This window comes from Amblyomma maculatum, chromosome 5 (genome assembly GCF_055883805.1).
Source record: "Amblyomma maculatum isolate TAMU_Amacu chromosome 5, ASM5588380v1, whole genome shotgun sequence".
NCBI classification, from domain to species: Eukaryota; Metazoa; Arthropoda; class Arachnida; order Ixodida; family Ixodidae; genus Amblyomma; species Amblyomma maculatum.
This window is the reverse complement of record NC_139348.1, coordinates 123,997,345-124,024,158: the sequence shown is the minus strand read 5'-3', so window position 1 is coordinate 124,024,158 and position 26,814 is coordinate 123,997,345. Positions and strand designations below refer to the sequence as shown.

The 26,814-nt window shown below is 43.4% G+C and overlaps 1 protein-coding gene across 1 annotated transcript in view; it reads right to left on the bottom strand.

Moving 5' to 3' along the window:
* LOC146189424 (sodium-coupled monocarboxylate transporter 1-like) overlaps positions 1-26,814 on the bottom strand; it is a 54,302-nt gene that overhangs the window by 10,272 nt on the left and 17,216 nt on the right. Inside the window, exons 5-14 of the mRNA XM_084605266.1 lie at positions 23,204-23,361; positions 20,547-20,687; positions 19,394-19,523; positions 17,230-17,318; positions 15,199-15,308; positions 13,781-13,848; positions 12,197-12,283; positions 6,010-6,188; positions 3,886-3,989; positions 316-416 (exon numbers count right to left, since the gene is read on the bottom strand). Coding sequence (XP_084461392.1) covers positions 316-416; positions 3,886-3,989; positions 6,010-6,188; positions 12,197-12,283; positions 13,781-13,848; positions 15,199-15,308; positions 17,230-17,318; positions 19,394-19,523; positions 20,547-20,687; positions 23,204-23,361 — 1,167 coding nt within the window. The remainder of the gene's footprint in view (positions 1-315; positions 417-3,885; positions 3,990-6,009; positions 6,189-12,196; positions 12,284-13,780; positions 13,849-15,198; positions 15,309-17,229; positions 17,319-19,393; positions 19,524-20,546; positions 20,688-23,203; positions 23,362-26,814) is intronic.

Below are 26,814 nucleotides of genomic sequence, written 5' to 3'. Positions count from 1 at the left end.
AAATGGGCCATCGTATGCTGTTTGTTACGTAAATTTTGCAATGATTTTCATGAACTTTCTCAAAAGAGAGGCTGCACATAATTTCCTGAGGGCCATCCTGGTCATATGTTTATTAGTTCCTTCATGCGTCTAGGTGTTGGTCGCTGCTTTATGGTCGAGTAGATTCTGGTCCTCTACTGTGCATGCTGCTCCTCCATTGAAACTTGTCGTGTGAGTGCATTGGAAGCTCTGGAAGCAGACAGGCGTCATCGGACATTCATTTTACTTCTCTCAAATGCTTCCAACTTACGTAAGTAAAACTTCCTAAAAGCTCACCGTATGTTTTTTCTTCTGAGGACTAGGAGTCGATTTACGCCACAGTTTCACTATCATATCACTGGAAAGTTCCGGCTGTTCCTTCTTCGTTCTCATTTCTCCTAAAAGAGTAAGATTGTTTTAGGAACTATCTACTGTTCGCAACAACGATAGCAGACCCAATATTGCACTGAGCGTCATGAAATATTTGTGCAAATATATAAGGAATGAACATCAAAGTTGGTCGACGAACATGGTAGATAAAAGAAAAGATGCAAGGAAACTTTCACCAGTCATTATTATAAACTGTGAACATGAAGTCAGAAACTGGTGACACGATATGTTCTTAAATCTGCGCCACCTAGGTTTCTAAACTAAAGCATGAAATGGAAAGGCTTAGAAAAATTATTTTCGGGTGTGAGTAGACCGGAAGATAGTAAAATCAGAAGACAACGGCTGCGGGACGTAAATTACAATTACTTGCCACGAATCTGCTCCCCGCTTACTCATCCCTTCCACCTCTGGTCTCGTTGTCAGTGTCGTATACACGCAGTGCGCAATATTCCGTTCCATCAAGGGCGTTCGAAACTCAGCGGCATCGTCCTGCGGTAATACCGGACAAGGAATGTCTTTCATATAGAGAAATATTTCCGGCTGGCAAAGTCTCGAATTGAAACAAACGTTTTTCACCTTCACCATCACTTTTTAAATGAGTGCGGGACCACTCCTTCTTGTATACCACCCTAGGATACAGCGATCCGGCTTGTTACAACTGCCATCTTAGCGAAAAATCCGTATGACTCACAATAACCTCATACAAATTTCTCATAAAAGCTCATACTAAACTCATACAAATCTTATACAATCCCATATATTTCTCATATGTTGAATAATATATGTATGATATGATATGAGAATTATAAGAACTTAATATGAGAAACTTGTATGAGGTTATTGTGACTCATAGTTTTTTCGCTAGGGCAGCCATGCGTGCTTAGCGCGGCATTTTTAGGGACGCTCCCCTGTTTGAGTGAACCCGCCTATATGAAAATTTTGCAACCGATCCTCAAGTTGCAAAGTGCAAACATCAAAACTTTGCTGATGTATAGGTGAAGACCCTGTACCTGGCCGGTCATGCCGTTATGTATGATCGCGATGTCCTACCAGGATTGGTTCACACTGCTTTCGCTCCATAAGTCAGCTGCTCGTGCCATTGGAATCGAATACGAGAATGGAGGTATTTGTCCATTATTTTCAGGAAGACGTGTAACACAATTTGTTTTACGAAATGTGACAAAACTGCAGAGAGGCCTAAAGCGTAGCGCTAAACAGCTGGTACCATGCCTGATTTAAAAAACGCTTCATATTCAGAGCCGCCATTTTAAGCACTTCCTTCACCTACAATTTAGAACAATAATTGGTGCAAGATGGTCGTCAAAAGAAGTTCATTGTAGATATCTGTCATAGTGTTACGGTTTGTAACCGAGATGTCAGAAGGCGACAAGGATGTTTTGAGCGCTGCGTCGAATGACGATGAAGCTGAACCTGTTGTATTGATGTGACTGGTGTCCCCGAGGTGCTCTCGACTTTGAATTGAGACTTGCCGCTCGGGAACACCGGTAACAGTTTGGTGGAGTTTGTGGAGTAAAACTGTCCCGGAACCAGAACCCGGAACTCCGAAGTGGCCATAAGCTTTATTCTTTAGCTATCCCATTCGACAAATCGCCATTCACAGCAGCAACATCAGCGCCGACTGTTGTCGTAGCAGAGCCAAGGGAACCAGGCCCTTTTTGCGACACCGATGTAATCGACGTCGACGACTGGCACTCCATGTAGGAGCGGCTAAGCACAGAAACGCTATGATGCTACTTTCATGGTTGCCAACTTTATTTTCTACCCGGCGGGAACAGCACGTGTCTGGTTCGTGACATACTAGGAAGATGTAACCTCCAGGAATATTTTAAGCATAATCTGAAATACTTTTTTGAAAGCCAATTGGTCGCAAGATCAGCGAAAAAAAAAAAACAACACTCTCTTATTGAGCACAGTCAACCACTGATTCGTACGTATCATAAATTCCGGATGTTCTACCACTGTTCCGTAAAGTGGACAGCGCCATGTCAGAGACTGACAAGGTGTGCCGTAACTTGAAGGGGATCGCGGACTACGCATTTCATCTTGCTGCTCGACTACTGTTCTCAAGGATGCGGGATCGAATCCCGGCCTCGGCTGCCGCTTATCGATGGAGGCGAAAAGCAAGGTGCCCGTGTGCTGTGCGATGTCAGTGCACGTTAAAGAACCCCAGGTGGTCGAAATTTCCGGAGTCCTCCACTACGGCGTTTCTCATAGCCTGAGTCGCTTTGGGAAGGTAAACCCCACAAACCCAACCAAACTCCCCATTTTGACCGACTTCCCAATGCGGCTGCTACGTCTTCGTGTGAGGACGCACAGACGTAAGGAAAAGTGGTATACAACACTGAGCCGGTGGCGGAGCTCTAGAAAACTGCGTTCCAACTTTATCAAGAAACAGCTATCTAAGGTCGAGACAATAGTGTGGCAGCGCCCCATTGTATCCACATGCATGTGTCACTGTCGCTGTCTTTTACGCAGTCGCTAGATGGCATTTCGATGCAGGTTTCTCGAGCTGTGTCTATGGCTGTTGTCTACCACTTTTGCTCACGACTGTACTTATTTTGCAGCAGCCTTCACCCCCAGCAAATGTGCCTAGGATAGTCCGCCGGGAACTAGAGGCCACGGCTTCAATCGCCTTCCTTGCTGAGCCCACCGGAGCCACTATGCTTCTCATTAACGCAGTAAGACTTTCCCTTTACGCTACCTCTTCCGGAATCCTTCAGGACGGTGCACCTCGGACGAATGGCCCATCTGATTTCACTACTCACTCATCAGCAGCGTTTCTCGCTATTGTCAGCTTTCGAAATATTTACTAATTCAACTGATAAGTGGATTGGAGAAAAAATTGTATTCTGTCAATAATGTCGTAGCCATGCTGCAGTACAACGCAAATTCGATGTCGACTGAGCGGAACGAGCAGCAAGGAGAAGCATTTATGCAAGGAGCGCGTGCACTAGGCGTCGATCGAAATCAACAAGGAAAGTATCTGCAGTGTTCCCAGATCCCCCACATCCTTCTACAGAAGAAGTGAAACAATGTCAGCGAAAAGATGCGCCAAAGCAGGACGCAATGCAACGCAATTTAAAGTTTTTGTTGGAGGAAGGGTTTGATTTTACAGTACGTGTTTAGAATCAGACCAAAATCCAAAGGCTGGTGGAGGGAGGCCTTATGATAGTTTGAAAAAGCATTTCAGTCAAAAAACAGAGGAAAGGAAGGCGCGCGGGACATATCTTAAGAATGACGGTAAAATACAGAGATAATACGGAATGAAAAAAGACTGTTCCCACAGTGAGAGGTGATAACGAACTTCGCGGGTTTCTTGCGCAGGCTGGTTTTGTAGGGAAATAGTTGAGGCTGCGTTTTTCTCCAGATGACGAACTTTGGCTAATTTTGACGGTAAGAATGATGATGATGATGATGATGATGATGACACGCCATCTAGTCCAGAAAAATACTTACCTGTTATAGCGCTGACGAAGATTCCGATCGCCACAGTAGCAAAAATACCAAAGAAGCTGCTCCATAAATACGACATACGAAAAAGGAAGAAGGCTTCTTCTGGTCTGTACGAAGAAAAGGAAGAGTACTTACAGATAAGGTTGGGGACTTGTGTCTATAAGTCGGCTTGCCAGCAAGCGCTAATCCTAGTAGACAAATTTTCACCGAAAACAATGAAGAATTTCTATGTATTCAAAAAGGTTAACTTGAAGCCGTCATGAAGTGTCTGGATAGCCTAAACGGTTCCCCGATCCTTTAAAGGTGGATTTCTAAATAAAAATAAAATAAAATTCTGCTTATTTGAAGCCCAGCGCATGCTTTAAAAAATTAAACACTCCAATGTAATTACTATCCGAATAGGCTTGCTAAGTTCTAGAACACTTGGAGACGACCACTTCGCCCAAATATTTACCCTATAGTTGCGCAATTAAAATGGATATTTCACACCTCATTTCTGGCGAGTATAAACTATACAACAACCCTAGACTACAAAGCGACGGTAAATAGTACCACGCAGCAGAGTAACGCTACTGCTGCTGAAACCGTTCATTAAAAGGATCATAAAGAAGTATTTACTATACCTGGAAAAGGCGCAAGAACGTTTGATATCCCATTGTGCCTTCTCGCAAAGCAAAATATTTATTCTAGCTCCAACACCATCAAATAATGGCGATAAACAAATTGGTGCTCCAACTCTCCCGCCTGAACGGAGCGTACTCAAGTGAGCAAGAACAAATTATGTGGAAAACAAGTCATAGCGATATCATCCCCCCCCCCCCCCCCCCCCCCCCTCCATGGTGCCCCATCCCCGGCGCGTAACTTAGAAGCCCCCATCGAGAGAGCGCACCTAGTAATCTCAACTAATGTAAACGGGAACGGGTGCGGCAAGACGCGCAGTAATGTGTACCCATAATCAGTTCTCAGCGCTTGCCAAGACAACCTTTCAGTAGCTATTTGTGAATTATGGGGTAAATTTGAATGAATTCTAATAAACACCAACTTTGCGGATCTGTCGCGCCAGAATAATGCCATGTATATTTCGGGTGCCCTTAAGCCATTTCATTCCGTTTCATGTAAATATTAGCTCGGGTGAACTGAATCATGCCCTTATCGAGTATAGCGTAATATATATCGATATATAGTCTAATGGGAAATAGACGGTAGCTTTTTGGAGTAACTTGCTTAGCTTTTGTTACAACCCACCGTTACAACACTACAACCCACCGAATTCAATACGCGTTTATTGATCTTCTCCATGGAATTCAGGTACGCTCTGCATTAGTTTTGCGATATGAGTCGGAAGTGGTTCCTAGCGACATATGCCTCACTGTTTTCATATACTCAGCTGGTATTAGCTTGTGTAATTGCCTTGCGCTCTTGAGAAGTTTAGGCATCTCCTCATTCAAAAGCAGTGTCACTTATTTGAGGAGTTTGGGCCTACTCTCTCGTGGAGGTTGTGTGCGATCTGCACACATGTGAACACTCATAAAGTGAGCAAATATTTGGCGCAACGTTAGCAATAGGGCCTACGATAAGGCAGTGAACTAAGGTCAACCTTCTGGGGTCTGTATTGTGTGACCTTCCTCTCGTGATCACTTGTATGATCGCAGAGAAACGTTTGTAGTTTCTTCATAACCAATTTTAGGGCACACGAATGTACTATATGGAGCAATCAAGTCACGTCACGGGCGCCATTTTGTGGCGCAGAGCTTAGTTTCCCAGCAGCAAGCGGAGCAGGTAATGATAAGCAGATTAGTTTTGGTTTAGAGAGCTTAATGTCGAAAAGCGACCCAGACAATGAGAGACGCTGTAATGGAGGGCTCCGGGAATTTCGACCACCTGGGGTTCTTTAACGTGCACTGACATCGCACAGCACACAGGCGCCTAGCTTCTCGCCTACACCGAAGAGCGGCCGCCGAGGCCGGGATTCGATCCCGCAACTTTGGGCAGAGAAGTGGAGCGCCGTATCCACGGCGCCACCCCGGCGGGCATAAGGTGATTATACCTGCCTGCAACCTTTCGCTGCACTAGCTGCACAAAAAAATGGCGGCTACTATTACGTAGGTGTAGGCTCCCTATACTTACTTGTGCTCTTCGAAAATTGAAGTTCCATTCAGCCACGAAGCCGCAGCGCTGATGCTTTGGTTTGCAGGGCAGTAGTCCAGAGACACTGGCATTCTCGGAGGCCTAGTAGTTTTTTGAATTGAGTACTTCATGTGAAAAAGTTGATAAACAGAAATGACGATCATCGCCACGCCTGCTCCCTGTAGAAAAAGGCGGTAAATGATTTAGTGGGGTGTTAGTTCACCAAGGTGAGTAGTCGGAACATCTGAGCCGGCCAGCAGTTTTTTCAAGTAGAAGCAAAATTATTTTTAGTACTAAATGTGCCAAAAAGTACTTCATATTTTTAATAACAAAAAGCTAAATTACACCTCCTATGCACAAATTATTTATTCTGTAGGATATTATAGATTAATTATAAACAGTGACAATAAAGTAGTCAGTTTTGAAAAAAAAAATTACTTTTAATTCTAGAGCTGCATCAGTTTACTGATATAAACGCTACCACTCTCTCTATGTGTCTATGGCTACCTCTATTACCAGCGTGCTAGTAATCACAACAACGAGGTGTTTTTTTTCTCTCTCTGAAAGCATTCAATTGCATTTTTCGTGGGTCAAATGCACTAACTTAAACTTAGCAACATCGCGCCGCAGTGACTCATCCTTGAATTTATGTAACTTAAGTTTGCTCATTTTGTTCACTGAAGCTTTTCTGTCTGTACATCCCGGCATTACATAAACTGGAGGGCAAAGGTGTTCATAGAACGAAGCACAAGATCTGACCAGAACAAAGTATAGTATACTGCATTTTAATCTGCTTAAGAGCGGGAATAGCAGATTTGCTTTACAGGACTGTTTTCAATAACTGCAAAATCATTGTCTTTAATACTATCACATCCTCATTGTCGCTACTATTATCAGTATGAACTAAATGCACTGTCATGTAATCGCTAGTACTATAATTATCATTATTACTAATTTCAATGTCATTATCTTTACTACTTTTATCAGTATATCATTTTCACTAACTACATCGTCATTGTCATCGCTATCATCAGGCTCAGTTCAGTTCAGGCGTTCAGTCGTGTCCGACTCTTTGTGACCCTATGGACCATGTCACGCCACGCTTTCCGGTCTCTCACTATCTTCTTAACATCACATAGCTTCATCTGCAATGCCTCGAGAATGCCATCTAACCATCGCGTTCGCTGCCTACCCCTTCTCCGGCGACCCTCAACCTTTCCCAACATCAAATCTTTCTCCAGCGACTCCTCTCTTCTCATCAGATGACCAAAGTAGCTGAGCTTTAACTTTAGAATTTGACCCTCCAATGAGCAGTCAGGGTTTATGGTCGACAATATCGACTGATTTGATCTTCTGGCAGTCCAAGGAACTCTTAAGAGTCTTCGCCAGCACCACAATTCAAACGCGTCAATTCTTCGGCGGTCAGCCTTTTTCACAGTCCAACTCTCGCATCCATACATCACAACTGGAAAAACCATAGCACGGGTTATACGGATCTTGGTTGGCAGACTAATGTCTCTGCTCTTTACTAGGCGGTCAAGGCTAACCATTGCTCTCTTTCCCAGAAGCAGGCGTCTCCTAATTTCATGGCTGCAGTCTCCTTCCGAGGTAATCTTGGCGCCCAAGAACAGAAAATCTGTCACAGCTTGCACGTCTTGTCCATTCATGCTCCAGGACTTGATAGGGCAAGACGCCATGATCTTCGTCTCTTTAATGTTCAGTTTAAGCCCAAACTTCTCACTCTCTTCTTGTACGCGCATCAGAAGTCTCTTGAGTTCCACTTCACTTTCTGCCATTAAAGTGGTATCATCCGCATATCTAAGATTGTTGATACGTTTTCCAGCAATCTTCACTCCAGCTGAAGACTCGTCCAGACCGGCCTTCCTCATGATGCACTCTGCATATAGGTTAAATAGGCAGGGCGACAGTATGCAGCCTTGTCTCACCCCTTTATCAATCGGAAACCAATCAGTAAGACCATGCCCAGTTCTGACAGTGGCCTCTTGCCCTTCATAAAGGTTCCTGAGGAGACAGATGAGGTGAATTGGAACTCCCATCTCTTGGAGAGCTTGCCACAATCTGCTGTGATCTACGCAGTCAAACGCTTTCGCATAATCAATAAAGCAGAAGTTAAATTGGTTCACAGGAAGGGAAAGGCGCAGTAACTGTCACACTTGCTCTGTGGACACCCGAACCGCGCCGTAAGGGAAGGGAGGAAGGTGGGAATGAAAGTGGAAAGAGAGAAAGAGGAGCCGTAGTGGAGGGCTACGGAGTAATTTCGACCACCTGGGGATCTTTAACGTGCGCTGACATCGCACAGCACACGACGCCTCTTCGTTTCGCCTCCATCGAAACGCAGCCGCCGCGGTCGGGTTCGAACCCGGGAACTCCGGCACAGTAGTCGGGCGTCTTACCACTGCACCACCCCGGCGGGGTCAATAAAGCAGAAGTAAATGGGTTTCTGGAACTCTCTTGCTTTTTCCATGATCCAGCGAAGATTGGCTATTTCTATCAGGCTAGACAAAAGGAATTACGATCGATTTACAAGTAGTGGTTTGCGCGCTTGGATGGAGATCTGAGGGATGGCTGTTCGATTCCCGGACGGAGCAGATATTTTTTAACTGTCAGTTCGTGCGAACATTTTCTGCCAAGCTTTCTGCAGCCCATAAGCCAAGAACGGCTTTCACTTTAAAAGAAGGAAGAGGTGTGAATATTTGTGAAATCAAGTAAATAGGTGGTGTCTGTGTAAACAAAATACACAGTGATTACAAAAGGAAAACGTTCGTGCTATAGAGAGCTGCAGAGGCAGTAGAGTGAGATACACGATACTGAAGCGGGATATAGACGTGTATGTAGAAGTTTTCGAAAGTAAAACTTTCTGCGTGCATCCAGTAACATATTAAAATCGAATCGAACAGAGCTCAACTACATGCTGTGCATTAATTGCGAAGCGTAATCGTGTCGGATAAGCGTCCATATTTGCCGAGGAAGGAATGAAACAGCGGGAAAAACCACGACGATCGAACCACACACGTAAGCAAAAACTTCCAACTTCATTAGCGAGTTAGCGTAGAAACACTAATGTTCAAAGCGTTAGACGCCTAACGTGCGTATTTGTGTTGCGTTGTGACGTTGAACAGGGAATGGGCGAAAATGCACATCTGATGATGCTGAAAACAGCGAAGGCCGCTGAAGGCGAGGAAGAAGTCAGTAACTCCCATCAGCTGTTTGCGCATGTGTTAAGGTCGCTAGCTTGCGATAGCGAGATAGAGGCAAAGCCAACTGCCAAGACCAGCCGCTGAGGTGAATATTCGCCACCTTTTAAGGACATGACCAGGAATGCAGCCGTCACGAATAAGACGACTACAAGAAGTTGGACTGCCGGCTACAAAGGAGGAATACCAACATCTGTGGCTAATGGACAGTATTAAAGGGACACCGCAGCACTTTTGCCGAAATCGAGATTTCAATGGCTTATAAGAGTTTCTCACGCCGCGAACTCGACTGTCTAATTTAATTTAGGCAGAAACAAGCGTCAATTGTCTTTTTTAAGTTAAAATGTCCGACTGGCACTTGTCGCTTTTCACAGAAGCGACCCACTGCGCTCGGAGCTTTTTGTCTTGCGGGAACTTGTGGAAACTGACACCGTCGCAGCCGAAAGTGCTCGTACACCAGAAGGCACAGCAGTACCGGATGTTGGGACGAGTGTTCAACTCAAGCGACACGTTGAACTTCCACAACCTCGAAACACGAGCAACAGCACAGGCTAAAAACGCACTCGGGCTGCTGGGAGCACCTGGCCTATCCTCACGGTGACGTCACGCACGCCGGCGCGGGTGAGGTTTCTCTCTTCACTCTCCTCCTCTCTTGCGCCGTCGCAGGCCGCGGGAAATTTGAACGATGCGCTTTCAATCGGCGATTGCTCTGGTGTTTTCGCAATAATCGTAAAAATAACTTCACAGGCCTGACCAACAATGAGTCTACGTACAGTGGAAGGTGAGCAAGTTTGAAAACCACTGCAGTTTCCCTTTAAGAGCCGGAGCTTGCTCCTGTGTCTTGAAGAGAATAGACTGCATGACTTATTTGTTAAAAGACAGCCTCATTCTTCGAATAAATATATATATATATATATATATATATATATATATATATATATATATATATATATATATATATATATATATATATATATATATATATATATATATATATATATATATATATATATATATATATATATATATATATATATATACATATCAAAGAAAGGTCGGAAAAACAGCACACATGCATCTTTATGGGGCGCTATCTTGCAGAATAATAGTGACAAATATTAATAATAACAATGAATTAAAGCATCCAGACGCACATTGGTTATAATTCTAACGCATTGTCGTCGCACGCTGTGTATTTTCTGCGTAAAAAAAATTGCATGTTGTCAAGCCCCCTACTTCATCGTGGAATATTTCTTTCTAAAAAGGATGGCCCTGGCTGAGGTTATGAGCTGAGATTATAAATCTATGAATTTTCTTGCTATCACTAAACTGCACCTCCGAATAACCAAGACCAAGCGGGTAAAGCTGCCATAAGAATAATCATTTCGGCTCTGGAGGCAACTGCCACTGCCACCAAAGAAAACATTGATATTTTGTCGCGTTGATCAATGTGAAACTAAGAATGTACATATCGGGTAACTGACTAGAAATGAGATGAAAAAACAACATGCAATGGTGCCACCAGAAAGCATGACTTCTAAATTTAGCTCTGACATGGAATGGATACCACGGGCGGATTGGAGTTGGGCCCATATAGGCGCTTGCTAACACTTTAAGATTAAAATTTTGCAAACATAATTTAATTAAAAAATTGAATACCAGAGAACATTCGCTTCTTTATATTCCGAAATTTGCATTCGCACTTTGCTAGTCACCTGATTAAATATTCTGTGATTAGGAATTCTTTAAAAAGGTACATGGTCATTAGTGCACTGTCGTAAGATATTACATTACACGAAACACTCCCCCCGCCGGGGTGGCGCAGTGGTTACGGCGCCTGACTACTGTTCCCAAGGACGCGGGATCGAATCCCGGCCTTGGCGGCGGCCGCTTTTCGATGAAGGCGAAAAGAAATGCGCCCGTGTGCTGTGCTATGTCAGTGTACGTTAAAGAACCCCAGGTGGTCAAAATTTCCGGAGTCCTCCACTACGGCGTCTCATAGCCTGATTTGCGTTGGGACGTTATACCCCACAAACCAAACCAAACGAAACACTGCACGAGATTAACCCCCCCCCCCCCCCCCGCTTACATTAAAGTCATGCAAGCATGGGATCATGACGAAGTCTTTGTCATACCAAGGAATGACAGAAGAGTCCTGGATTCGAAGCCGGACTGAAATTTATCAAACAAAAATGTTTTACATAAGACCAAATTACTTTACGAGGTAAGTCATTTGACATCACTTTGTTTCCTTAAAGACCCCAGTTCGGAAGATGGGTACACGTATAAACATTATATACGAACTGAACACAATATTAGTTAAAAATGCAGTTATACAATTACGAACTGTGGATTGGCAGATGATTTCAGTAATGTCGTGTGGAAGGTCATTCCAGTCTACGGCTGAGCGAGCAAATAATGATGCTGCAAACGTTGTAATATGAACTTGCGGACGGGAAACGTGCAGGAGATGATCAACGCGGGGTGAAATGCGCGCCGGAGCGCTGATGTAGGGCGGAATTTGAAGTGAACTTCGAAGAAACGTATGGAACAAACACATACTGGCGATTCACGACGACATTGAAGATTTGTTAGACTGGACTTCGATTTGAAAGGTGGAATACTGGCATTGATGAATAGCAGGAATGAATTAATCTAGCGGCTCGATTCTGTAGGGATTCAAGGGAAGTTATGAGATAGATTTATTTTCGACTCCAGATGGAGCATGGGGGAAGAGACATGGGCCAAGATTCATTCATATTGAAGGTCCTATTTTAAGTTATTTTTATTCCACAGACTCACGCTTGACGCGGAGTTATCGGCACATCACCACAGAAGCTTAGATTTCTTGGCACACACATGCCACAAATTTCTAAACAGTGGTGACGGCTTTTGTTTTGATGAACTGGCCCCTTAATAAAATGCCTTGGATATTGAATGCGCCTCCACAACTTTAAAGGCTATATACGCACTTTTGAGTGTACGAACGGGAAGAACATGGCCAGGAGGCACAGGCCAACATAAGGGGACGTGAGGCAGGCGTACATCAGAATGAACATCTGTCAGGGAAAAAGGACATATTTTTAGTTCATATATGAATGCGCAAACACTTGAAAAACAGCCTTGTAGCAACCAGATAAGACAAAAAAAAAATACGGCAAGTTCACTGCTGATTATACATCGCCATATTTTCAAGTATATGGTAATGATTTTATTTTGGGATTATAGTGATCGCAAGATATGCTTTTATAACACTATTTACCGACAGTCACAATCAGAGCTGATATTTTTCTTTGTACAGAGTATTAAATGCAAACATGTAGCTAACAGCCAAAAAAAGCAGCTGGAAAACTAGAGTACCTTCGTCAACCAGGTGCACACAACATACACGTATGTTATTTTGGGCTTTCTAAAAAACAGTTTCTTTCTGTTTAAAGAAGGAAGAATGCTTCTGGCTTTGGCTTTAAAAAAAAAGAAATGTGATAACGATTTGGGTTTGCTAATTGTACGTTGCCGCATTACCACGTGCTATCACGGGAGGAACGTTTTAGGACCGTTACAGATGCCAATATTCCTAAGTAGTCATGGGAAATCTTGCATGTTGGAATTAACGTTCCGGTAATAAAATGGGCAGTGAGCTATACACAGTATTAAACTTCAAATGTGAAAGGCCGCATAGAGAACAAGACTGCATGTCGTGAAACGGGCATGGCAAATTTGCATTTTACAGAGCGTGTCATGTTGCGCGCCTTAACATCCGCCGGAGCATACTCCAACGCGATGAAAGCACTTGCTGCATGCTCAACAGCTGCTTCACATCGATAGGAGCGCTGTTCCGCTAGTACAGTGTTACATATGTGATCACAAAATTGAGTTATGTATTTTGAGATGCCTAGTGAAGTACTCCAGAGATACGACTGCATTTTTATTTCCAGTATCAAATGCTCACAAGTTACAATCAGTACGAAGTGCAATCATTAATATTGCCAGGGGGCGCTCGGAGCGAAAGACGTTGAAGTGGCGCTCGGAGCGAAAGACGAAGTGAATCGGCTCCGCACTTACAGGGGATACCTACAATTCGGACCGTGGAATTTCGCCTGTACCGGCTCAGTTAAGCTAGCCCCAGTGACCAACATCGTGACAAATCTGGTGGAGGTGCCGAGCGCCACTTCAACGTCTTTCGCTCCGAGCGCCTCCTGGCAATATCTTGCAATCTAACTTTTACCACAACACTGACTCTGTTTGTGTTGTCCTCACCTCATAACTGACATAATAGTCATATACAGCTCAGGAGTTGTTTTAACAATGCTGTGAAAATGAGTTCTGACTGCCCTGCAGAGAGAATTTTTCTTCAGCGTAATAAATACAAAGGGCTTACAACATCATAACAGAAATTCAACAAGGCAGGCAGTCTAGCTTCTTTCATCGGGCAGTCATTTAGATCATCCACCTTATATCCACGTGAAGTAGTAACTCTAATTCAATTCGCTATAATTTTGATGAAGAGGAAGGAAATGTAGCAAGCGAAGATTACTTGACACAGACGCCACACTCACCCTGCCCAATGAACCCATGTGTATGCAAAGGGTGCTGTAGATTGTCATCGTAATTCCTAGGGCTAGAGCTACGTGAATTAGGGAGAAAAGAGCGTACAATGTTCAAAATGAGCACATATTCGTGTGGGCATAATTTACGATAAACATTCAATAAATCTCTACGTTTCGCGGATGGCCGGACCTGTGCATTAGCGCCACCCGTATAATGGCCAATGAGCCCCTGGTATTCTCCTCCACTAGTGAGCCCATCCACACTAAAGATAGTTTGAAAAGAAGAAAAGCCTCTCATAAATATAACGCCACAATTCACGCCTCCACAGTTGGAGGCCAGATCCCAAATACGCTTTGGCTGAGCTGACAGCACGTGCGTTTACAATCGCGTGTAATAGCCGCACGAATAATTGCTCTACTTGTGAGTTCTGTTTAAGTGAACAGGATTTTGAGGTTTAAAGAAATGCAGGCCTAGCATATTTTGTCCTTCAAACATTTTTGTAAGCCACAAAGTATTATAATCAAGAGCGAGAAGCAACAAAGAGTCATTATGATGGTATGGGAGAATGGCGCAATGCTGAAGCGCCCTGTCTGCGGCGACACACTCAGAACATACAACCATGGTGATGGGCAGAGGCCCCTGATGAGATGGAATATCCAGGAGCCTTTGGAGTCTTTGCTGTGGACAACAAGGTAAACTTGAGCAGCAGAACGGCATTAGCGCGAACTCTTCGCCAAGAAGCGTGAGGTAAACAGTGTCCCATGCTCACTTGGTCACGAAGGGGAGATAGCGTTAAGATAAAAAAAAAAAAAAAAACTCTTGATAATTTTTTTTTTCAGTGCATACCTTCAAGGCAGCAAAACAGGCACTTTTTCATGGTCTAATTATTTATGTCCAGCGCAGAGGTAAAAAAAAAATATCAGTGGATACCGACTAGCAGAACTCATCACAAATGAGTATGGGTCTAAAGAACTCTCATGTTGATAACGGTGTTGCCTGTTACTGAAGAGGCTGCTGAAGAAAATTCCAGGATACATGGCATACAGACGCTGCAACTAACTGATCCAGTGAAGTTCCAGTAAAAGTTATTACGCTAGCTTTTTAATCCTTTGTCGAAGCAGAACGAACACAACCGATGCCATTATCTCACTCGTCTCACTAAATATTGTAAGACTGCTATGCCAAGCATGCGCCGCATTGATGTTTTCCGTTCAGGCTAAGCAGAGCGTACTTTTCTTATATTTTTGCGTCTTCCAAAAAACAGCAGCAGTATCATCAGCGTGCTTGATTTGGTAGTCAGTTCACAATATAAGCGGCGCGCTCCTCTTTTATTCGTGACAAATATTTAACGCCTACAGTATTCAAAGCATATAATTTAATTTCAGCATATAATTTCTCGAGCCATGAAGGAAACCCCAAATCTCACCCGAGCCACGTGTAATCCAAAGCACATGTCGTTCGGCGTTCTTCCAGAGAGGAGAAATGAAGTCCACATACAAAATGGCAGCTTGAGAATTTATAGTTGACGATGCTGTACTGAAATGAATAAGCGCTGAGATCGTCATATTTACAATGCGCACAAAGAAGGCAGTTAGAAACTACGTTCTGTTCAATTGTAGAGAACGTCATGTGGGTCATGATGTGAGCCACACCAGACAGAAACGACTCGGTGATAGTAGCAGCAAGCGCTCTCACGCCATAGCCTAGCAGATTATTCGTTCCCGGCGACACACGACAGGATAAAGGAATGCCGGTCATCGCGTTCAAGGCTGCGGAGGGAGGAAGAGAGGTGCTTAGAGAAGGGTGCACCCACGCTACTGCGAACCAGCGGCCACTAGTCTCCGCCGCGGAAGGCCGCACATATTATCATCATCATGCAGATGAGATCCACTGCAAGACGAAGGGCTTTCCCGTATTCCTAACGTGGTCCTGTACTACCTGCATCCTTATGAACCCTGAGAATTTCTTTACCTCATCCACCCACGTAATGTTGTGCCGCCGCCTGCTACGCTGTCTCCCTTTGAATCGAGTTTAATGTTACGTCCACCATATTTCGTTTTATAGCACTATGCGCTGTCTTGAACTTCAAAAATTCTTTTCGTTAGCTTCTGTGCTCTATCTCCATAGGTTTCACTAGCCTCACATGTATAGAAAGAACATGCGTTACGTCGAATCTGCTGATGTTTCAAAGCAGATGGGCCACGTGTTCCAAACTTTCGTCACCTCTGTCAGCAATAAAACACTGCAACATTGAACTATGCCTGTCGCAATTAGTAAAACGTCTGAGACCCACGACTACTTAGGACATTTATTGAAGGAAGAATGCGAGGATAAAATTATACCGGAGATATGCTCTTTGTTTCCACATCCCAGTCATAAATAAGACAGCGTTCTGTAGGGTTCGAGAGCGTGGAATACTACCAAGATTTACGCATTATACCGCCTTGAAAGCAATATGGGCCTGATGCTTATCATGGAAAACAAATGCCTCTACAAAAAGGCTTACGGAAATCTTAACCACCTTCTTAAAGAACTAGTGCAACAACGTACGAACATTCAAGAGCTTCTTTTTTCTAATATTGAAAGATTCCATGGTGTTAACTTGAGGAACTATACCAATCTGACCAATACTCTCTTTTAATCAACTCAACGTATATCCTTCTGGTGGCCGATCAGTTTAGTTGTGCTAATTAGCGCTCGTTTAAAATTAAATAGTGCTGTAATGTGTGAGACTAGCCACCTTATGGTATAAGAAACTTAAGGCTTATAAACAATGGCATTGAACGAGCAATCCTCATTGAAGCCAGCCTTTTAAAAGACATTAGGTGAGAATCTCGAAACCTAAATGATTTGAAGATCACAATGCATCAGTGCCACAATAGCGCGCCCCCCTTGAATTCTTAAATCTTGTCAGTTATCCAAGCAAGGTTACGCAGCTCTCTGTGTTACGGGCATATCCTTTCCTCTCTGTGGGATGGGCGGAGACCACTGGTAACTGTATACAGTGGATGATGAACAGCGCACCTTACATAATGCGGAAATGAAGGCGACGGGTAAGTAGCTCACTACTTACCGAGGTACCGGACCTCGAGTTGTGATAACAGAAGTTTTCACTCCCATGCTGACTTCGAAGCTCACGTAATAAGAGTTGCATTGGGCAAATTGTTTTTAAGTGTTCATTCCTGAAGACAATTCAACCACTGTACATTAGAAGAAGACAGTCGTACTGATCGTAGCCAGATAGTAATGCAGTCACATGAACACAAAATGTGAATATAACATACACGAGCCAAAATGGCAACAAATGAGAAAAAGGGGAATGTCAGCGCAAGGTATTTCAAAAACAGAACAGCCTAGAAAGACATTTTTCCTTTTAATTAGGTGCACATCGACTTACAAGGCTGCAAATGTCTCGTTTTCTTGTGGCAAGCTGAGCTCAATTTTTACGGATACTTACCTTGTTGCAGCGCAGACGACCCCGGCAAGAAACATACCAACGAATCCAGGCATGTGGATTAGGTAGGTATTCATGTAGTACGGCAAAATCTAAGCGTTTTCAGAGCAAAGTGCAAAAAAGAAAATCCATTTCAGAATTCGTATATTCTTACTTGAAATTGTAAGTTTGTGCGAAGAACAGCGTGCCTTTTGCTAGCCTATACACAGGATAATCATTGGTTGTCCTTAATTGGCAGACCGATGCGGATTAGTCGGTAATTAATCGCAGAAAGTGGCGGTGCAAAAAGACGGAAACACAGAGAAAGCATATTGACGAAAGGAAAAGTGTTTGCCCTGTCATTTGCGTGCCTTTTCTTGTTTTCCCGCTCCTTTTGCATTTAGAGTCTCTAGCTTATTGGCCATTCTCATGATTTCTTAGTCTCAAAACAGAATCCCTTGAATTCTCTTGGTACCCTTCGGATGGCTTGTATTAAATAGTACTTGCGTTTGCAGATAAACATTTATGCATACATGCTCCCTGTAGCCAGCCCTTTTTAGTCGGAGATGCTTGAGGTTCCTCTTTCAAAAAAGGAAGCGAAAACATTCTCCGCGCGTCTCGATCTTGATAACTGTAGGCAAGAATCGCAAAATTGATTTTCAAAAATGATTGCTAATGCCATCTGAATTTTTCAATTGACACAAGCCATTTTATAGTGCGTTTCACACATCATAAACTAGGAAAGGAAAATGTACCATATACCAGTTGTTGCTAAGTGATAACATGCCAATGTTTGAATAATGCGCGCAAGCAAAATTTTATTATGTGTTTTCATTTGTGGGTGTAACACGAAGTTATATTTAAGCAATACGATTCCGTCAGAACTCGGCGTGTGCTGATTATGTAAACTTATTCAATTAACAAATCATTGACATATAGCAAACGGTAATTCTTTTAAAAGCGCGCTTCTAGTACAAAAAATTGACTCTTAACCGCCCCATCTCCATTATCGGTACTAAGCAAAGATTGCAGGAAGTATCGGACTGATGCTCTTGGTAGAAGTCAAAATGTTAGCCGAAGTAGCTTAAAGCGACATTTCGATTATACAGACGTGGACACCTTCCTCAAAACGCGGCTTTAAGAATTATTACACTGATTGCTGCAAGGCTAAACCTTCCCGGTAACACATTTACTTTTTGTACTAAACGTTTGCTAGTAATCACTTACTTCCTTTGAAAAATGAAAACATGTTCTAACCACTGGCTTATCCTCGAAACCCTGAAAAAAGTGTCGATCAGCAATGCTAGCCCGAAATACTGAAAAGAACGGCAGCTTCCCGGTAACACATTTACTTTTTGTACTAAACGTTTGCTAGTAATCACTTACTTCCTTTGAAAAATGAAAACATGTTCTAACCACTGGTTTATCTCGAAACCATGAAAAAAGTGTCGATCAGCAATGCTAGCCCGAAATACTGAAAAGAACGGCAGCATATCTGAATATCGCTTGTAGTGGCCTTGAGGTATGTTCCCCCTTATGGCCAATGATGAACCGCAATGCCGTAACTGCCAGCAGATACGCGAGGCCATCGTACTTTGTGATTTCTTTTTACCTTTCGCATTCAAACGCACAAACTGCAAGAGTGTTAACGTCTTTTGCTACCATGGGGAAAATTACATTTTTTTTTATTGGTTTCTGTGGTCCTTTGTACCAAAACTATAGATTTATAATTTTATGTAACAGACCAAATCGAAGCTAAATAAGTGTTTTTATGCATATCAGGTTGATAAACGAAATGTGCGGTGCAACCGAACATTGCAAGTGCCAAAAGCAAGATTTTGCGAAAACAAAATTCACCGAGACTGGCAAAACTGCACTTGAACCTGGAGTGAATATGGTGAAATTTTTTTTATTGCATTTTCAAAATATTTAGCCCCTCATTGGCCACAACGCGTGAAATAAAAATGAATATATATATTATGAATTGAATAATATTCTCATTACACAATAATAACGGGGCATGCAAACCGAAGCCAGCAACAGAAGCATTGGCTTAATTTGCTTGTACTTCAAACACATCACGCGTTGTACTCGACACCACAATGCGCAAAAAGTACGAACAGGAGCAAAACACGTGAAGCAAGGCGCTATGCGATTGCTATTTAAGACTATGAAAAACAAAACTCACTTGATCAATGCTAGTGATATCTCCCGATAGTTGCGGGTCACATCCACGAAACCATATAATAAGTGCGATGCCCATGATAAGGGTTGATAGATAAGTGAACAGGGAGAGAAATGAGCTTGTCAATGCTGTTCTGCGGAGACGAAACATGAATTTAATTAGAACATTATTTTGCCATAATACTGTACTATTCGTTCAAAAAATTGAGAACACTGTGGAATCTATACCGCAGAAATGCGAAAGCTGGAGTTTTGGTGCTGCATACGGTGCATTACGTTTGCTCTCATCATTATAACCAACTAAATGCACCGCCATTATCAATGCTACTGTCATACAGCTGTATAACGTCACAACACCTGTGGCGCTCCTGGCGGAGAGAGCGGGAGTTAGGCCGCCGTTCATGCACACCGCCGTCTCTCACGGACGGCGCGAGTTGGTCGCCCAGCTTTGAGGCGTGACGTCACACAGAGGTCATGCGAAAGGTCATTTCATGTGCACCGCTGTCGCACCGCAAAGGCTTGAAAGTGAAAGTAGTATTCCTTTCGCAAAAAGAGTTGTAATGCTGGCAATTTTCTTTTTCGAGTGAATTTGTGGTCTACCAGTTCAAAAGGCGGCGCTACCATCGATGTCTGAACGATGAATGCATGGTCTCCGCAACAATTTATTTTTCCGATCAGACTGTTGAGTGATTTAGGTGCTTTTATAAAACCCTACGCCAGCATAGATGAATGAGCCTGGACTCTAAGCTTTATTCGCGGCATGTACGGAGTTGCATCTGTAATTGTGATTTAGAATAAGCAGTTGCTTTGAAGTCAGTGTCATCAGAAATGATAGCGGGGTTTACGTAATTATATATGCTGGGCGAGTTGGTTTGTCTTCAAATGAGGCCATTATATTTGGTTTTGTGCCTTGATCCGTGACAATATGCGCCACATGATTTCAACAGCAAGTTTTTTTTATGTTACAGCAGTGGCTTAGTGCTTATGGATTATTGGCTTCTAGAAGAAAATGATGCCGTACCAAATGTAGGCCGCTGCAACAGAGCACTGGTAGATGCGATATGCGAAAATCTCTGTGCGGTATGCAGTGCCAATATGGCGTCCCACATAGCCGATGTTGGGTTTTAATACTTTCTTATTGTGAAAATTTTACGTACCTCTTCGCTTCTTCAACCGTTCGACACGCCATGAACCTTTGGGTAACAACTTGATCAAAGCCGAGTCGTAGAATCGCAGGAGCGAATGAACCAAACAAGCTGCTCCAGAGGTTCTCGTCGCTGGTCAGGTCCCATCTGTAACTGTTGGAGAAGCGCTGTGAGCGTTATATTAAGGCGAAAGCCTGTATTACGTCATGCTTGGCGTGAACAAAAAGTGTCAGGAAAATTAGGAGCTGAAAGCTTCCTAATAAAAACAGTATATCTTCACCGGGAATCAAACCACCATCCTGCCGATCTCCTGCGGAGCACGCAAACTACTACTCCACGCCGGACTCATGAGAAACAGATCGTAGTTCTCCTTGTGTAGCCTATTGACGCGTCGGTTAGTGACATAAATAGATAAGGATGATAGTAGCTATGGTAGCGACGATGCAGTTATTGACAATGATAATGATAGTATCAGTAAGAATGACGATGCAGGTAATGAAAGCAGTCGTGCAAGGTAGCTTTCGCCATTACCACTTTTAACCAAAGCGCAGTCTTCTAGCCCTTTTTAACGGAAGGTCGACGTTATCAAGTTATGAAGTGCTTGAGAATGAGGTAGTTGGAACATCTTCGCACAAATGCTGCGCTGATTAGTTTTACACGCACAAAGGAACTGGACAAACGCGCAAACCTCAGCGTTTGTCCAGTTCCTTTGTTCGTGTAAAACTAATCAGCGCAGCATTTGTGAGTCGACGTTATCGAAGGCTATATACTTCGAATAAATGCTAAAAATTCCAAGGTCACCATAATTATTTATTTAAAAGATATCAGGCTAACAATCCTACCAAACTACTGTATCTAAACTTTAAATCACACGTGTCCTACTGGAAGGAAATGCAGAGCTTGCAGAGTAGTCGTTTTTGGCACGCATATGGTGCTTTCTTTTGAGACGTTAACGCGAATGATAGAGGAGGGACAAGAAAGAAGCATAGATCATGTCCACTAGAGCTATGATGCCACTGCTGTGTTCAGATACTTAACCAGAACCTATGTTATACGGCTAAGTAAAATGATGGAGAAAAATGAGAATTGCCTCCCCTAACGCCATCTAACGTGAAAACATAAAAAGTAAGTAGGTTCGTTATGTGACCAAACACTGCTTCTAAGTTCCACTAAACGAATGTGCGATTGCTTTTTAGGAAAAAAATTCTTCACTGACTTTCGTAAGGTCGCTCTTTTTTCGAACACAGGCGAAATCCTGACGTTCCGTTCTTTTGGAGCAGTGCAGTAGCAAACCTGTGAGGTACGGTGACGAGTTCAGCATTCACGTTGTTAGTTCATCTTCTTGGCTAGCTATGTAAAAGTCATATATCGCCCTGGGTTGTAATACTCGTGACGACAAAAATGATCGAGAAAGAGCACATGAAATCGGCGAAACGCAAGAGTTAGTCGCACAGAAGAAGAAATCAGCCTACAATCTCTGCTCTTCCATTGTGCACGTGCTTTTAAAATTTTTAAGATTGTATGCTCTTACTTCCAACGTTTGAAAATTTCTGCTGGACTTTCGATGGCTCCAAATTGAAGATGACTGATGTGTCACGAGACTATCAAGGGCTTCAGTTAGAGATTTCTTTAAGTCCGAAGCAGTGTTCATAGTGATGGTTTGTCTACCTACCAATCCATTATGGCTCTGAACCTAAGGTCCACCCTATGCCATGTGGTGCCACCGTAGATGGCGGCCATCCTAAGGTCCACCCTAGGTCACGTGGTGCCACTTAAGATGGTGGCCACCATATTGGCCACTCTATGTTACGTGCCACCCAAAATGGCGGCCTACTTCAGGAACCACGTGCAAGCATGTGATCACGGTCACCGCCTGGAGGCCAGTGCATAGCGGATTGACACCTATGTTATCGAATTAAATTCTCTGTTGGACCACGAGGGAGACAGTTTGGTTCAAAATTGTTGTCTAACCTCACGTTCGTTGGTTGAAATAATGCACAAAAAAGTGATGGTCGAGTGTGTAGGAGTCGTGGCGACGACATGTCGTAATTGAAACCGTAACGGCGTTGTAACTTCGTGGTGGCCATGGCGATATATTAGAGAGATTTAGCATACCGTGATCCGCGATCTTGCGTGGGCGGGGCGCACAAGCTGATTGGTCCCGACGCGGCAGGTCTATGTGCCGACATCCAGTCTGTGGCGCTATCTATCGGCGTCAAGGGATCTGGGCATGCGCAGTGGAACGCGCGGTGGCGGATCACGGTAAGCTAAAACTCTCTACTGTCCAAGACGGCGGTGCTCGTCAGTTCAAACAAAACTGCTTAAGCTCTTGTATTTCAATGCATCGGTTATGTCTGCAAATTTTTTGTGTGCATGCTTTAAAGAAAGATACAAAAGGTAAAAAGGCAACTGAAATTAATAAAATCAGTTTTACGGAACATAGGGTACTCCCTTTTTATGAGGCATGAGGTAGCTGACGACCCTGAAAGGCATGTGAACCTCATTATTTTATATTACTGCAAGCAGGCAGAAAAAGTCCCAGAGAAAGAAATTGTCCTAAAAAGTAAGGTTCTGAAATTTGGGTCCCGCAGCTTTTTTGTCGCGGCTTTGGCACAAATGAAATAGCAGCTAGGGCTAAAACTAGTGGCCAATCTGGCCGGTGCACTTACTCGGCAATGTAGTCCGTGATATTGATGTCCGTAACGGGATGTATGGTTGAGCTTGGTGACGAGGAGTCAATGATTATCTTTATAACCAGTGTTGCGGGGGCAGCCAGAATTGTCACAAATTGCATGCAGTCAGTCCACACAACGCCCCGAAGTCCACCCTTGTAAAAAGAAGCAGTAAAAATAGCTTGAATGTTATATATATCTCATTGCTAGAGGCGAAGTGTTATCTCGGAGTGCTCAAAGATCGTAAAATTATGCCCTCTTTATTACTTCAGTTCTAAAATCCTTAGTTAATAGAAGATTGATTGAAAAATAGAGCATTAAATAAATCGCTTTCATGCCCATTGAGCAAAATGTAAATGACAATAGTTAGAAGGCGAGGGGGCCATTGAGGTCGGTCGCTGAAGGATAGAATTTTCACACCCATAAACCTATCTGAAAACATGAAACTGGCAAAGCAAAAAACAAAACAAATACCCATGAAAGAAGAACAGAGTTTATGAAAATAACTGAAACAACAAATGTTTGCAGAGATCGAAGTGTCAAATCAAAGTTGTTTTCGAATACAGTTCGAGTTTGTGTTCGGGCCTGTTTGGTCTATTTCGGAGCACAGTTTGAAGCAACTTGAAAATGTTTCAAGGTTTAGAAAAAAAGACTATTTTGAACTTCGATCTGTTTCCCAAAGGATATGTATTTAGGGCGACCCTGCATAGCTGAATAACATACGAAATTTGACAAGCTCAATTCTTCATTATGTATTTCCAGAACGCAGGGTATATTTTCCGCTATTTACAAGCCTTCATTTCCTGCAGCTCAAACTCTCATGGAAAAACGCATTTGGGAGCACCTAAAGCAGGACAGCAAACATATATCTGCAAAAGTAATAATGCAATACCGGAAATAGACGCTACAATGCCAAGTAGCTTGATAAATACGTGACAGAAGCGTCGGTTTTTCTTTCTAGAAGGCGGAAATAGGCACTTCTGTTTACATAATAAATATGTTGGAGATGTAGATATTTGTGAACCCTTCCCCTCATATCTATTTGAGTGTAGAATTGTGACACTCCATTCGAGAAATTCTTCCCCTCGAATTATTTTGTCTGAAGTAGGAAGTACAAAAAACAGCTTTGAGGAATATCTGACGACTTTTTAAAATATACAGAGACATTCGGAACATGTTTCGCCACGGCCGGTCTCAATGCGCATGCTCCCTCCTCTCTTAAGGGAGGGAGCGCGCGCATTGAGACGGCTGTGGTTTCGCCTAGAGATTAAGATGACGGATAGGAGGTCCCGGAAATTTGAAAGAACCTAAGATAAGAAAAAAAAAAAGTACAGTTTCAACAATCCTTGAGCCAAGTTTCACAAGCGTTGGTCATCGGCCGCAGCCTCAGTTGCTGCTGCCGCTTCGATCTTGGCTCACATTCGCATTTGGCAAGCTACTCGGCAGCGGGCCTGTCTCTTCTCCTGTCTTCCATCGCAGCTCATCCCTCGTCTCGACGCTCATCCTGTCTTCCTTTTGTTCTCGTTTTTCGGTGGTCCCAGGAGCCTGTCTGTTACGGCTGCGGTCTCTATACTTAGCGGGATGTCTTATGTGTATTACGAGGGCAAGAGTGTGTTGCAGTTTTACACGAGGCGTTATTGGTTCCAGCATTAAAATAGTGCTTGCGTGTCTGAGGATGTGAATGAAGACTACGATTTCTGCACAGCGCGGCAAGGGTATGTGGCGCCATCTGTGGAACGCATGTGGTACTAGGTGCAGGAATAACGCCTAATAATTTAAAACTTGCAAATTAATGCAGTAGATGCAACGCTCTAATCTTTTCACTGTCAAATGCACGGTCATCATAATCATCATCATCATCATCAGCCTGATTATACCCACTGCGGGGCGAAGGCCTCTCCCATATTTCTCCACTTAACCCTGTTCTGTGCTAGCTGCATCCACTTGACCCCTGCGAACTTCTTAATATCATCCGCCCACCTAACTTTCTGCCTCCCCGTGCTACGCTTTCCTTCCCTTGGAATCCAGTTTGTTACCCTCAGCGTCCATCGGTTATCCTCTCTTCGCACTACATGTCCTGCCCATGTCCATTTCTTCTTCTTAATTTCTACTAGAATGTCGGTAACTTGAGTTATTTCTCTGACCCACTCTGCACGCTTTCTATCTCTTAATGTTACCCCTACCATTTTTCGTTCCATAGCCCTCTGGGTTGTCCTCAACTTAAGTAGAACTCTCTTGGTTAGCCTCCACGTTTCAGCCCCATAGGTGAGTACAGGTAAGATGCAACTGTTGTATACTTTCCTCTTGAGCGATACCGGTAAGCTGCTAGTCATAATCTGCGAGCGCTTGCCAAATGCGCTCCATCCCAATCGTATTCTTCTTGTTATTTCCTTTTCGTGGTCCGGGTCTGCGGTTACTACCTGTCCTAAGTAGACATATTCGCCTACTACTTCCAGTGTTTCGCTACCTAATGTAAACTGCTGCTCCTTCCCGAGGCTGTTGAACATTACCTTAGTCTTCTGCATATTGATTTTCAAGCCTACCTTTCTACTTTTCCTGTCTAGGTCATCAATCATTATTTGCAGTTCATCCCCCGAGTTGCTTAGCAAGGCAATGTCATCAGCAAATCGCAGATTACTGAGGTATTCTCCATCTACCCTTATCCCTAACTGCTCCCATTCCAAGTCTCTGAATACTTCCTCTAAACAAGCTGTGAATAGTACTGGGGAGATTGTGTCTCCTTGCCTAACGCCTCTCTTTATGGGAATTTTGTTACTTTCTTTATGCAGAACTATGGTTGCTGTGCAGCCGCTATATATATCTTCCAGCACTTTCACGTATGGCTCGTCTACCCCCTGATTTCGCAATGCCTGCATCACCGCCGAGGTTTCAACTGAGTCAAATGCTTTTTCGTAATCAATGAATGCTATGTATAAGGGCTGGTTATATTCCGAGCATTTTTTTAATCACCTGATTGATGGTATGGATATGATCGATAGTAGAGTACCGTTTCCGAAACCCTGCTTGATCCTTTGCTTGATTGCAGTCTAAGGTTGTCCTGATTATATTAGCGATTACCTTAGTAAATACCTTATACGTAACAGACAGTAAGCTGATTGGTCTGTAATTTTTAAGGTCCTTAGAGTCCCCTTTCTTGTGAATGAGGATAATGTTTGCATTCTTCCATGGTTCCGGTACCGTCGATGACACCAGGCACTGCGTATACAGGGTGGCCAGGTTTTCTAGCACGATATCCCCCCCGTCCTTCAGCAAATCTGTAGTTATCTGATCCTCTCCAGCTGATTTACCCCTTTTCATAGTTTCTAGTGCTTTCTTGACCTCGTCCTTCGTCACTGGTGGAACGTCTGACTGTTTTTCCCTACCGCCAATCTCATTACGGTCCTGACTACTTTGGCTACTGTAGAGATCTGTATAGAACTCCTCGGCTACTTTGACTATCTTGTCCATATTAGTGATGACGTTGCCCGCCTTGTCCCTTATCGCATACATCTGGTTTTTACCTATGCCCAATTTCTTCTTTACCGCTTTGAGGCTTCCCCCGTTCTTTACAGCATGCTCAATTTTCTCCACGTTATACTTCCTTATAT